At 35.1% G+C, this 15,402-nt stretch overlaps 1 protein-coding gene across 1 annotated transcript in view; it reads right to left on the bottom strand.

The window, feature by feature from the left end:
- Nucleotides 1-5,964: 5,964 nt before the first annotated feature.
- Nucleotides 5,965-15,402, bottom strand: part of ANO3 (anoctamin 3) — an 84,425-nt gene continuing 74,987 nt past the window's right edge. Inside the window, exons 22-30 of the mRNA XM_053944984.1 lie at nt 15,194-15,291; nt 13,564-13,709; nt 13,305-13,457; nt 12,507-12,654; nt 11,225-11,305; nt 10,292-10,397; nt 7,772-9,518; nt 7,444-7,528; nt 5,965-6,326 (exon numbers count right to left, since the gene is read on the bottom strand). Of these exons, the coding sequence (XP_053800959.1) occupies nt 9,336-9,518; nt 10,292-10,397; nt 11,225-11,305; nt 12,507-12,654; nt 13,305-13,457; nt 13,564-13,709; nt 15,194-15,291 (915 nt within the window). The 3' untranslated portion in view covers nt 5,965-6,326; nt 7,444-7,528; nt 7,772-9,335. The remainder of the gene's footprint in view (nt 6,327-7,443; nt 7,529-7,771; nt 9,519-10,291; nt 10,398-11,224; nt 11,306-12,506; nt 12,655-13,304; nt 13,458-13,563; nt 13,710-15,193; nt 15,292-15,402) is intronic.

Here is a 15,402-nt window from a genome sequence, read left to right as displayed (position 1 = left end):
ATTTAAGGATAAGTCCTTGCAAAACTGGAACTCAGAGACATTCCCATTCTGCTTAAATATTCATGACAGTGTTATTCAGTTATCTTCTCATTTCCTCCACTGTCGGATTTAGCTTTTTTTTTGACTTGGAGACAGGGCAACATTTAAAACTCAAAAAACCCTTAAAAAAAAAAATCACTAGAACTCTTTAAAAAACCACCAAACACATCATTATAACTCTACAAATATCCTTTTTCCTCACAATATTAAAAAAATTACAACTTTATCATCTCATATTTCAATAAAACTCTTCTAAAAATCCTTTATTAATAATAAAGCAGATTTTTCTTCCTTACAGGTCTCCAAAACCAATTTTTACAATTATAAAAATTGTAAACTCTTTAACCCTTGTAAAATTGTAAAACCTTTCAACTCCAAAACATTTTAATTTAATTACAAATTCAACTTATGTTACTAATATTATTAAAGACATTTAAAAAATAAGTTGTAAAAATATTAATAATACCTTATATCATTACCTTTTGTATCTTTATACAATTTTACAACACAGAACTAACCTATATTTTATTTCTTATATCAAAACACACTCTTCACTTCCAAAATTCATAATAAAAAAATACAAAACCAAATAAACTAACAATAATTATTTCAAACACTTTAACATTTTCAAACAAACAAAACTAAGTAATACCTTTTTTATCAAAATCCACAATATACAAGTATTTCACATCTCCAAAAATCAAACAAAACCCATTATTACTACTTACCCTAACTATCAACTTATACAACTTCCTATTTCAACAAAAACTGTTAACCCTCAAAAATCACAAACTTTACAACTATAACAAACAAATATGACCAATACCCATCTTTTACAAAATTCAAAAATATTCATATATCTATTAATACTTTTTCAAATGCAATTTTTACTTCCATACACAAAAAAACAACCAATCATACTTACCCACACTTTCTACAAACTTTTCCTTCATTAAATATGCCCCCCAAAATAAAAACAAACAATAACCCCACATACACAACTCAAAAATTAACCACATTTGTAATACATTAAAATATACACCACACTTTTAAAATTCCCTGTTCCCCCATAAATCAAACAATTACTAAAAAAACACACCACACTCTAAAACAAATTTTAAATCAACAACAAAAAAATAACCCCAACATCTCAAATAAAATTAAACAAAACTTTGCATATCTTTAATTGTTTAAATAACTCATTTATAAAATCTAATCCTCCAGTTTTTAAACGCTTTTCAAATAACACACAAACAAAATTTATAAAAAATCCTCCAATTTTAATCAAAAACCCTGAAACAAAAGTTAAAAACCCATTTCCACTATTAACTTAAAACAAAAAATTATACTTACATATTCACAAATACAAAACTTAAATAAATCCCCCCAAAAAACATAAAAACATATCACACTCAAACTCTCACCAACAATTCCACAAACAAACACACAAACATAAACCAAACAAAAGCCCTACAATTTATATCAAATATTCCCTATTCAACCTACAAAAATTACAAATCTTAAATTTTATATGAATATTTAAACTATAAAAATTAATATCATAAAAGTCTTTTAACAAAAATGTAACATCCATCATATTAAAAATCAAAAAAATCTACATTTATAAAAATTAAATATTAAAAAAACAACTTAATACCTTATAATTAACCAATCCCTAAGCAAATAGTAAAAAAATTCCTCTCCACTTCCTGAGCCATTGATCCTTCCAGAGGCAGATCTAGCCTGTCCACTTTGGTTGAAAAACTGAGATTATGAAACTAGGCACAGATAAATCCTAGAAGAGATTAAATTTAAGAAATTGTTAGTCACTAGTAAAAGCAGTACAACATAAATGACTGAAAATTTTAAAACTCAGTCTAGCTGTGCCTTGAGGCCAAAATAATTGAATATGTGTTATAAATGCCTGAGCCAAGTATGATCCTGAAATTATTTTCTTACAAGACTATGGTTTGAATGCTCATGAGCACTCACTTTTCAAGTACACAATTGCTTTTAATTATCTTTGAATATTTGGAATAATAAAGCTCACAGCCTTTTTCAAAGATATCCAAGTTTATTACTGAAAAAAAAAAAGTAATAATCAAATGTGCATGATACAGCAAGTAGTTGCATTTGTATGTGTAAACCTTGATAAAGTAAACAGCATCCCAAAGACAAATCTATGCCATGAGTGTCTTACAACAGTTAATCAGATTTACAACTTTTTCCTCAGTGAATTCTTTTACTTCTGGGGTACACAGATGCTTCTAAAAGCCATCTTAAAACACAAAATAAACTGAAAGCTGACATGCTGGAGGAACTTACAGCTTTTGCACAGAAAAGTAGATTTCTCCAAAAACGCTCTCTCTTACTGTAAACTTGATTTAAATATTACTTACAAAGTGTAGATTTATGAGTAGAAAAAATAGCTGAAATTTTGTTCTTACTGCTTACTTAGAAATCAAGTTGTATTTAAACATTGCATAAATTTCAAATATATACACATTTTAAGAAATCTCTTATGACCATGATATTGCAAGTTAGCCAGAACTATCAGAGTAAAAAAATGACTCAACTATCTTATTCAGTTAGATTTTACATGAGATTATTTCAAAGAACTGACATTTCAGTGATACTAATCTAGGTAAAAATTAGAGCCAACAGTTTGGAAGATTTTTCAATATGAAACTCCAAGTCATTTAAATAGAACGTGAAAAGAAAATGTGATGTGATTTTTTTTTTTCATTATAAACAGAAAAATCATCACGTTCTCAGTGGTTAAAATCTCACTAGCTTTAGACTCCATTAGGTTTAGCCCTAATTTCTCACCCTGTTGCATCCTAACAAGTAGCTCATGTCAGTAAGAATGCAGACTCCAGAGAACAGCTAGCAATACAGAGGTTGTATCAAGAAGACAGAATGAGCCAACAGAACTCACACAAGGTCATTTTGGGTGCAGTGAAGAGGAAATACACCATTACATTTCAAGACTACATCCCAGTCCTAGATTTAAAAAGTTCCTGTATACCATGGAATACTGCAGTGATTTCTCTACTGTTCCTTGTTGTGCCATTAGAACTTTGTGCTGTTGTGGTAACATTGTGCTATTATGGTTATGCCAAGCTTATGACAATCCAAATTTCTAGTAAATGTGTTTGCAATGGCAATATCAGATAAAAATTGTCAAAACGAATACATTATAGAAATTTAAAATTTATAAAACTAGGGTATTTAGGGTGTATGTGCACGTGTAGGAAGGGACTTAAGGAGAAAAAACTGTGGTGCTTGGGGAAGTGACTGAAAGGACAGAACAGGACAGGTAGAGGTGCCCCACACTGCTTCATCCCACCAAGGCATATCGATTTGTAAAAAGCACCAAACAGACTGGTATTTGTGCACTTTCTGCTTTGGCATCTCAGTAAGGGACATCCAAGAACAGCCCGTAAAAAAAAAATCAGCTGTTACAGAATTGCTCTGGAAACTGGACTGTCACCCAGAAGGCAGTGTGCAATAAAACACCGAGAATAAGTAAAGAATGAGCCAAAGGAGAAAACAGAGAAAAGATCAGGAGGTCTGTCCCCATGCTTCATCCTCAAACCCTTGTTTTTCAGAGCCTGTTGCAATTCTGGAGCAAAACTTGCTGGAGTGAACAGGAGCCCTTTGCTGCCTTCGGCTCATTCTCGCCCTTCACATGCTGGTTGCTGAATTTGACCTCAGAAGAACGTGTGTTTTGCGGCATGAGATTGAGTATGAAAGGACTTAGGGAATTTTTTAAGCTACTACATCTTCTACAGGAATATAGGTTAGAATTCACTGAAACACTTTCAAAAAGTGTCACTGTATGCATTTTAGTCAGACAAAGTACGCATTGGAATCACGGTCTGTCTAGAAGTGGAATTATATTTGAATTCTGGAATCAGTCTTAACATCAAATAATTATTACAAAATGCTGCCTTTATATTTGTTTCACACTTTGCCCCTAAACAAGCAACATCAGCACTTTATGAAGATTCCAAAAAAATATAATGCTTCTGGAAGTACTACTGCATTGTAAGTGATTACTGATACCACTATTTTTATCTCTGTCCATTTTCTTAATAGAAACTAAATAGAAAAATGTGATTTTTTTTTAATTTCCATCAACTTTATCACATTAATAAATAGCTGTTTGCATAAAATTAGTTTTATACTGGGCTATTGCCCAGTATATACACAAAAAAATCTAGTTTATAATAGTTTCAATGAAAATTGGTGACACTTACAGGCTAACTATGCTAATTTGCCTCCAAACAAGCTGTGACATAATGCAAAAGTTTGCTAAGTTCCACAATGCCATGTAGGACTTGACAGGTAACACCAATAGATTCCATGGCTCCAGAAATTCTCTCTGGCAACACTCTCAGTTGGAGTCGGCAGTGGAGGAAGCCACAGCAAGGAAAGAGTAGATGTGCATTACACATATGATTAGACTGATCATCTTAATGGAACATTAAGAATAGAACATCAAAATTCTTGCCTTTCTCCATATTAATACTTGCCCTAAAGCTATGTTTCCCAAGGTATTTTTCCTTCCATAGAACTTTGTATGAAGGAAACTTGTGGAAATTTATTAATTATTCCATTAAGGTATTTATCTACTAACCTATATTTGCCAGTCTGTCTAAACATTTTCCTTTGGAGCTTTCCACAGGACACAATTGAACCTAACTGTGCCTCAGAACACAACTTATGACAAGTTGTTGTTCGAAAAGGGCACAGCTGATGTGTACTTCAAACTAGTGAAAATATGTACTTCCAAAGAAACATCTAACAAAAAAAACCAAAAGCTCACTTACCATTCATCATCACTAATGAAATTTTAGCCCTGTCACCATTTTCTCCATAAATCCTTTAACAAAAAGGGTTAAGAAAGAATTGAATCATTAATGTTGGAAAACATCACCAAAAATATCAGGTCCAATCTTTGACCAAATTTCACCGTGACAAATAAATCACAACAGTAAGTGCCATGTCCAATCATTTCTTGAACACTTCCAAGGATGATGACCCATCACCTCCCAGGACAGCCCATTCCAATGCTTTCAATGAGAAAATTCTTCCTCAAGTCCTACCTGAACCTTACTGTGTGCAGCCTGAGGTTATGTTCCCTTGTCTTCTCCCTAGCTGCCTCCCATCTGGCTACACTCTCTTTCCAGGTAGTTGTGGAGAGTGATAAGACTGCTCTGAGCCTCATCATCCAACTAAACAACCACAGCTCCTTCAACCACTCCTCCTATGACTTCATCTCTCCAGATGCCTCACCAGCTTCACTGCCCATCTCTAGGCATGCTCCAGACCCTCAGTGCGTGCCTGGAATTGAGGGGCCCAGAACTGGACACAGGTTTCAATGTGTGGCCTCACCAGTGCCAGGTACAGGGGGACAGTCGGTGCCCTGCTCCTGTGGCCACACTGTTTCTGACACAGGCCAGGATGCCACTGTCATTTTGCCCACCTGGGCACAGCTGGCTCATGTTCAGCTGCTGCTGACCAGCTCCCCCAGCTCCTTTTCCACTCTGCCCCAGCCTGCAGCACTGCAATGGGTTGCTGTGATCCAGGGACAAGGCTTGGCACTTTGCCACACTGAGCACTCCACTGAGCTGGGCCCACGGATCCAGCCTGCCCAGGTCCCTCTGCAGAGCCTTCCTGCCCTCCAGCAGATCAACAATCTCACCCAGCTTGGGACTGTCTGCAAACTGACTGAGGATGCCCTCGATCCCCTTGTCCACATCACTGGTAAAGACATGAAACAGAACTGGCCCCAAGAGAACTGGAACCACTTCTGACCAGCTGCCAGCTGGATTAACAGCATTCACTGCCACCCTCTGGGCATGGCCATCCAGCTCTAACCCAGCTAAGAGTGCACTTGCTGCCACTTTCTCCGGGAGAATGCCATGGGTGACAGTTTCCGAGGCTCTACTGAACCCATCAAAAGGTTTGCCTTGTTTCCAAATATCCAAGGAATATCAAATATCTAAATGAGTGTGCTGTGGGAGCCTGAGCTGAACATTCGGGCAAGCCTCAGCACCTAGTTGTGAATACTCTTAATGCCTCCCTCTTTGTACAGACAAACTTAGGAGAACCTCTCATTAGGATGGCAAATAAAACAGAATTCTTATCTTCCTTTTTTTATTCTCCAAAATTCAGATCTCACACATTAGGCACAAATTTAGAATAAAAAGTTGTAAGAAATGAGGTGTATATCACATATCTGGACTTTGTGCCATTTCTGAAATGGAAATTTCTTTTGTCTGAAACAAGATGCAGAATTTGGTTAAGAATAATTAACACATTTTGAACAAATACTTTATATATAAAAAATCTAGTTGCTCATGCAGTCTCTCTAAGGGTGCATGCATAGAGCAAACTTTTCATAGATTAGATCTGCAATGATCTAAAGCATTTTTGCACAAACTGAGGTTCTAAAGCTTTGTCAAATTTCACATATGCAGCCTGCATGCACAGTCTAGTCATACTAGTCATTTGTTTGAAAAGACAATATTTAGCATATTAAAACATTCACCATTCAAAAAATACATTATTCCTGAGGACAGTGTGTGCCTTATTCTTTAGGAAAGTAACGTGCAGTCAATGAAAACAGCATACTGAGCAAAGTCTAGGAAAAAAGTTTCTCAGCTTAAGCAAATGGCTAGACAGTGGCAAGACCTTTACACACTGTTGATGTCCTCCAAATGTAAAGGACACACAGAGTGTTTCTCCAAACTTCTTGTGCTTTCCCAGTGCATAAAATGTACCATGTCAGATCTACATACTTGTCTTTCATATACTTCTATATTCCAGTGTTGAAAAAAAATCATTTTATATATATATATATATATATATATATATATATGTAAATCTTAAATACGAAAAGATTTTTTAATGTGGTTTCTCAAGTCCAATTGGAATTTACCTAGGTATGTATTGACATGTGCCCATATCAATAGCAGAAACAAGAAACTATAAAATAATATTTCTGATTTTTGCCTGGTTTTACCCTGTATCTTTATAACTTGGGCCAGCCAAGACCTTTTGTTTTTAGAGAAAATATTGAAAAGAGCTCATTTGTGACTATCTGAAGCATTCAAATATTATCACCAGGTGGCACACAAATAAAAACTGGGACAGAGGGTTAATGCTGTCAAACAGTGCTTGACAGTCCATAGAATGAGACAGAGAGACAATAAATTAAATCAAACCTTGTGATTCCATTAGCACTGAAGAGAGTGCAGTACTTTTTTTTTTCTGTTAATGACTCCTGAGGAACTTAATGCACAACCCAGAACACGAAGGAACAAAACAGCCTTTCCAAAATATGGCAAGCTGAGTCCCATCAGCCCTTTATCACAGAATGAATGGGTAATGTACCTGATTGGGCCAGATCTTCAAATTTCTTTCCTCCTTTCATGCAGTACTACAGATACTCCTACAAGTGCCTTGTCTTGTAACAGAGCTGAAATTAACCGAGAAATCTCATTAAAGTGGTGGAACAACTGAAGAACTTAGAAGTCTGATGTTAGGCTCTCTGGATACAACAGATTCTATTTAACTACTTTGATGGGCTCTTGACTCTTGAAATTAATTTCAGTGAAATAAAATAAAATTATTGTGCTAATAAATACAAGTGAATACTTGACTCACAAATTTAAAATTACACAGGATAATGTAAACATCAAAAATTTAGGTCTTTTCATACCTGTCAGCAGTGATTTTGCTGCAGCTTTATCCCTAAAAAGAATGTCAAAATTTGTAGACTTCGTAGCTACTGTGCTTTGCTGACTCTTTGTTTTTCAGATTTTTCTCATCCAGTACAGAGAAGCATTATTTTAAAATGTACAAGAGAAACAGAACTGTAATACTCTTTATCCATTCCCTTCCCTGTAAGGTATCCCTTCAAATTTGTTTAAACATTAAGTGCTTTTCCTGTATTATGAAATGTTAGTAACAGACAATTTCATCACCAAAATGTGACTATTAACCACAAGCAACACTGCAGTATGCTGTTTGAACATAAAAACTGAAATTTGACTCTTCAATGAACATCTACGTTTTTAGTGATTTTATCGAAAAAATCCTCCCCAAAGTGTAAGAAGGCATACTAATAATAATAGTAAATCTATGAGTAACCACCGTGTGTGTATGCATTTATATACAATCTGTATACATATTTGCCTGTATCCAGCTCCAATGTTATGACATATTTAGGCCAATAAAAGAAGTGTACATTACTGCAATATTTACTATTACAATAAGAAGAACATTCTTACAAATTGTTCTTCTCCTTCCCTGAACAAGTGAGCCACAATGTTATACTGTATGTCTCATATATATCGGCAGAAGCTTGCATACTATAAAGATATAATTGTATTTTGAAGAGAAAGTCGTTTGCACTGCATGGGAGTATTTCAAGTTAGCACTCTGTGAAGTCATGGAATCATTGCCCAGGCAGATCAAAAGGAACAGTAACACAGCATGAAAATGACAGTTCTTTCATCCTGGAAGCCTGTGGAGATGGCCTTTCACACACACAGAAGTGCAAAGACAACTCAACAGCTGTGTAATTTTCAAACAGAAAATTACCTTCTCCTGGTGCTGCTGTTTTCTTTCTGAATTTGGACTTTCTAGTTTTCAACTGGTTTTCAAGATGGATAAATTAATGACACTGATGTGCAAATCTTAAACTGCATAGTATATATTTAGCAGCCACAGACCCCTTTTTTAGGGTAGGACCACATCCACAATCTCAACAAGAGACTAGGACAAACCTGACAAAACAGTAAGCCTGAAGGATCAAGTCATAGCCACAAAGGCAACAACTGCTCTTTTCTTTAAAGGCGTTACAGATGGAGCTGAGCAATCAGAAGCTGTATAAGTAGTGGATATCACGTAAGTTGGTTTTAGTCATGCCCTTACTCTATAGGTTCACAGGTAATTTTCTGTTTTCATCATACTGATAGTATCTTCATAAACAGCATGAAAATCCATTGCCTTTTTTAAAAACAGTGTCCAGATTTTCACTCTGGACAAATTTCTGAATGCCAATTGTCATTGGAACTCATCACAGACTCATCACAGGCAAGGCTTTTCATTGACATCACTGGAAACATCTATTTTTCGGTGGCCACCAAAGTACGCAACTGTACTGCCTAGCAAGAACATATATACACCACCACCAAATCTCACACTGATGCCAGACTGACTTTGTTTTGTAACTTCACTCTCCAATTTCAAACAGAGTTTTTGTTGCAGCTTGGTAATGACTAAGGCCATTCGTGGTGATACTGTTTCCCATTCTTTTTCCTTTCTCTTTGCAAATGTTCCAGTTCAGCCTCATACATCATTTCCTGGACTAAGTATTTCTCTCTTCTCATTCTGTCACACAAATCTTTGGGTATGTCTGGAATTAGGTAGGCAATGAAAGACTTTATTCCAAAAACAAGGTGCTGAAAAGAAAAACAAAACAATAATTGCTTAACATATAAATAAGTATTCCTTTGTAGGACTACTACACTTTAGAGCCTAAATGTCTGTGGCAAAACCGGACTGAGATTCAATTTGTGACTGAAAGGCAACTCCTTTGGTTTTTTTTTTAATAAAAACACTCCTGTGGGAGTAAATGAGTGATCTAAAAGAAATGGGTAAATGCTGAAGTTTTCTAAAAAGGAAAACAAAGGGCAGAGTTAGTGACTTAAATGCAGATGTGACTACAGGATATGCTAGTTTGATCAACAAATGCCAACACTACCTACAAGCAGTCCTTGGTCAGGGCTTATCATGGAAATAGGTAATCAGGTTCCTGGGGAGTATGCAATACATACTTCAAAATTAGTATACATGTTTCAATTGTTATATTACCCTAGCATCAGGGATCATTTTCCTGACACACATTCTATCTTGTAATAACTGTGCCTAATATACACAGAACTTACAGTTCTTTTTCAATAAAATAGGAAAGATTGGGCAGGGAACCAACATGATGCATAAGATGACTGTTAAGGAAATATGATTTTAGAGGAGTTCTACAGCAAGTGCATGCTCTGCCAATTCTGTTTGAAGTAGTTGATAGTCAACAGTTTGGGGAAGACAATTTTTTTCCTCTGTCTTGACTGTAATGAACAAACAATTGATTAAAATGACAATTTACTTATAGGACGACTATAACGAATCAACTCAGACTTATAAAAGGTTTAAGGAATTGCTCCCTTCCACAGCTAACCTCAAACACTATGATGAAGGCCAGTCGTGCTGCCAGGACATGCCAAAACTGCAAAGTGAATTCATATGGAGTTGAACTCCACGGTGGGGCTCTGTAGTCTCTGTACCTGCAAAGCAAAGAGAAACCCAGTGAGTTACCCCGTGCTCTCTTGAGCAATTAATACTTTTGACATGGTCAAGTGGTCTCTAGTTCATCCCAGATCTGGCTAAAAGGAGAGAAACTGAAGTGAAAGTAGACTTCAAGAGGAGTTAAATTGAAAGGGGGAGCAACTGTCCAGAATACAGGCTATTAAATAAAGCTGTTTGTGTGACTTTTGTGACTTTTTTTGACTTTTGCTTCCAAATGGTTTTTATATTGTTACAAAGCTGGAGTATTAAGTGTGTTGATTCTAAATTGGTTCCTGTCTTTGCTTAGAAGCATTTGAGAGTCTCCAGACAAAGTTTGCATAAATGAAGTATGATTCTAATTTAAACTAATGCTCACTGCAAAACTAAGCAGGAGTGCACTCATGTCCTATTTAATTTTTATGCTGTATTTCTTATATTCATCTTGCATAACTGTTTGCAATCTCAACCTGGGTTAACAAAAATTTTAATTGTGTATTTTAATTTATTGACTTCAGAATGCTTAACAAAATTGAAATGAGGATTTTTACCCTTTTTGGCAGCTGGTAAAACTTTCAAATTAAACAATTCATAGAGACATGGAAGATAATGGCTTGCGAGAGTCCTACAAAAACTCCAAACATAAATTTCCAATATGTTAGCAGCGTATCTTCCCACACACTCTTCGCACCTGAGGCTGCCATGTTGAACAAACATAAACTCCAATGCTTTTACGGGCAAAAAAGAAATGCCAGCAATTTCAGCACTTTTAATTAATTGTCTGCATCAATGTCCATGCCTGTATTACAGTGAGAGCAAGGAAACGTACCGACAGTATCCTGAGTATCCCATCCCAAGTTCACTCAAATCAAAAACTGACAAACTGCTGTTGACATATCCTTTTAAGCATCTGAAAGAAAAAGCCATATGGGCAGTACTTTTTTCATGAAGTGGCTATACAATAAACATTCTGTATATAAACATATTCTACTATCAGATACTGTGAGCATAATACTTTATTTGCTTATCAGGACAAAAGCAATTCTAAAATTTTATGCAGAGAAGCAAAGTTTACTGGAAAAAAAAGACTAGCATCTGTTTCAGGTGTTTAAAAGTCTATTCTTAGCACTTCTTATGGTTTTGCTTCTTACCTGCAGGGAGATATAAACCAAAAATTATTGCTACACTGTTTTAAGTGTTTCATAAAATTACTGATCTTTGAAAGATGGATAGAATGTCAGAGAGCAGAATAATTTAACACCCTTGCAGAATTGGCCACCAATAATGCATCATATCCAAAAAATAACAGGTTTTATGAGTTTTCACCAGCAGTAAAATGAACAGTGTATATATACCAAACAGTTCTATTAAAGGCAAAAATGTATTACTACTATTAATTACAGAAATCATATAAATATATTGATTTATGACTGTGAGAGTGATTTTTTGCTGCTGCTTGAAAACCACAGACATGAAAGATATCCCATCTTCTTTGAAATCTGTCTTGTAACTTAACTAAAGCACATTTGAAAGTCAAAGAAGATTTAAGAAGAGATGCATAAGGAATCCTTTTATCATCTGGATCTTCAGGTTTGCTGTAATACCTCAAATCACTACTGACAAAAGAAGAAATAGAATTACATTGTTCTCTCTTAAATGGGTAGGGTGCATTAAGCACTAACATTTTTTCTGATACTATCTCTTTTCATCCCATCCCACTTGATTATTTTTGCCCTTAAACTCTCTTTTCCTGTGACAGCTCAGGAAGAGTATATCACTATTTTTGGGAGCATATATGTGTGTTTGGGAATGTACTGGGAGAAGACAGTATAGACCTACTGCAGAGAAGAGGAAAAGCTTATCTAGAAAAGATCTGAAAACTGATGCAATGTACAGACGTTTTTGTTCACATTGAGAAGGGAAGAGATGATTTTCCACTTATATAAACAGCTACGTTGCAAACTCTTTGGAAGGGCTGACTTACTCGCACTTCACATCTGGGAAGGTTTGCACATATGAAAAGGAATGTATCTGACATATGTTAGCATAGAAATACAGCAGTAAATTGTGCACTGAAAAATACATGTATATATAAAGAATATCCGAATTACTTTTCTTGTCTGTACCCTTGATCTGTACAGGGACCATATTTGTATGCATAGACAAAACGTGGAATGTAATCAGAAGTAATGGCAATAACAAAGGCATTGGTGATGACAGCCAGAACTCCAATTCCTTCCAGAATTCCATACCAAATACCTAGAAACAAAAGAAATGTCAACAAAGTAGTCAGTTTTTCATAGTCATATTAAGTCATATAAAGTCATACTAGTGATAATAAAGTCATTATTAGTCATACAGTCTTCCTTTCTTGTTGAGAATGAGTTATGAAACAGAAAAACTACTCAAGGTGAAGCCATGTCCCCACATTACAGCCACCACTTGTGCCACCCAACTGAAATCTTACAACAGGGCACACCCTACTGAGAAGATACAGCCAAGCAACAAAGGCATAACCATAATTTTTTGTTATAAAGGCCAAATAGGAGGTTCTGGAAAGAGGTTTCTTATTTAATTCCATTTTAAATTAAAAGTTATTTCAGCCCTTTTATTTAATTTCTAAATTAAATTTTAGACCTAGATTTCCACAAATCAAAAGCCTGAAATACTTTTAGCCTGTTTTCGATATTCAAACTATTATGATTCCTTATTGTAAATGGGAAACAAACTTGAGAAATCCTCTGCAAAGCAACTAACTACCCTTTTGTTGCCGAAAAGGAAAGTCGTCACTGAAATCTGTGGGTTATGTTACCATCTTGACACATGAAACACTTCAGGGGTTAAGCTGTTCTCAAGAGGAAAATCCAAAGAGAGGGTAGCTGACAGTGACAGCCATTAGCTTCTCTCACCTATATCTGTTGCTCTTGCAGGCATGGGTCTTCGCCACTGAGTGACAAACTTGTATGCATCTAACCTGATTTCTATGATGTTGTTGAGCAGTGCCAGGAGAGGTGCCAGGGGGAAGGCAGCAACAAAAATGGTGGTAAAGCCAAACTGTAAAACTAGACAAGCATTTCTGTGGTTAGAAATCAGAAAGTCAAAAAATCTTTTAACATGCAACACAGTTCTACCTTCTGAAGAAAATCAACACCTTCCAAATTTGCTCACCCATCTCTAAATATTCGTCCATTAAACCATGGAGATTCATAGGCTGCAGATTCCAATCTTTTTCCCATTGAGGTAGAGAAATTTTATTCTCCATTGACTGCCCTCTTCTCTTCATTTTGCGTCGTGACCACCAATTCTGTAACAAACTTTATTAGATAAAGAGAGTATTAATGACTGTATCTGAGCAGAGATTTAAAATATGTTCTGGTACTGTTTCGAAATAAGCGGGCCTATTTTGAACAGCATCGGGATGATGCTTAAATATTTTATGGAAAATTTTACATCATCGTCTTAGATACAATGCAAAGAACTTATAAAAGATCTCATAATTCTGCATTATAATTTTGATTGTCTTTAATGTAGCATGTTAGGCATTGTACAAATAAGCTTTTCAGAACATGGAACATGCTTGCATGGACTTTTTTTATTTTGGTAAGATTTACCTGAATGACTAAATAAAAAAAAAAATAAAAAAAAAAAAAAAAAAAAAAAAAAAATCATGCATAACAAGAGCACTAAAAAGTAAATAATGCTTTATTTCAATCCTGTAAAAGACAAACCAGGTCAGTGGAATTCAGTAAGAACGCCATAGTAAAATACACTGAATGGTAGAGTACATACATTTTTGAACAAACGTGAAGATCTAGATACTCTACAGAATATTTATTTTCTTAAAGCAGGAAAAAGCATTTAAAAAGGTGTTGCTGAATGCTGAAGGTGGAAATATTTAAGACTATTCTTCATAAAGCTGTGCAAAGATCTTTTCACAAAGTAGTTTTAAATATTAAGAAGAAGTAGGCTTATGAATTAAACGGTTATGTAAATGAAAAATATTATCCAGTACTGACACATGGACCAACTAAAGACTACTATTTGTTTCTAGGTATTATGGAAAAGAGACTAAAGATGGGAAAAAACTTTCTTGCAAGTCTTTTTATAAAAAGGCTGCTCTTTTTTCTCAAGCTAATTTAGTGTTTGGCTCTTGATCTCTCTTGTTACTGAAAGAGCAGTTTGTTAGTTTGTTTGAAAGATAAATTACTCCCTATGTTGCCAACAATGGTTTTGTCAAAACAAAACATTTCTTTTCGTAACAGAATATAAGCATGTTCTAAAATAAATTTTAGACAAAGTTAACATGCTGCTTGGCTGAGAAGACAGGAAGTCTGGCAGTTCAAGTAGATTTCTCAATTTCAAAAATCCTCATTCCACAACCTACAGTACACTGACCCTCATGTGCAGAACAATTGCAATTGCATGTTGTGAGCAAAATCCTTTCTAACATATTTTCAAGGTTGAGACTTCAATTTGATCAATATCTGATGATCAATATTTTACTGGAAATATATTCTTACAGTTTCAAGAGAAGTGTAAGACTCTTAGCTCATTAGTAATTTCAGAGGCTGAACATCTCTGTATTATGGAAGATGAAATCATAATAAACAACTGAAATGCTTAACATACCCTGAGAATCTTTATCTTAGAGCAGAAGTTAATGCTTTCCTTGGGAATAAAGTGACAATATCTGAGGTGCAAAGAGTGAAAACATTCTCCAAACATAAAACCATTTCTCCCTAGCACTGAATCATGCTGACAAGTATTTACTGTTTTTAAAATTAACATCTGAACTTACGGATAGCCTAGTTCCATGAAGTTGTTCCACATTTGTTTTAAAACCATAATAACTCCCATTTGTAAGCACAGATCTATCAAGCAGCCGCTAGGATGACACTGAAATGAAGTGGAAGAGATCAACAGCTAAAATCAGAGAACTCCTCTAATTTTTATTTGTTCAGAGTGTAAATAAAAAATATTAAGTACGTATGTTGAAAAACACTAATC

Source organism: Vidua chalybeata, chromosome 6, assembly GCF_026979565.1.
Source record: "Vidua chalybeata isolate OUT-0048 chromosome 6, bVidCha1 merged haplotype, whole genome shotgun sequence".
Classification (NCBI taxonomy): Eukaryota; Metazoa; Chordata; class Aves; order Passeriformes; family Viduidae; genus Vidua; species Vidua chalybeata.
Note: the sequence above shows the minus strand (reverse complement) of the source record. Positions and strands in the feature narration are given on the sequence as shown.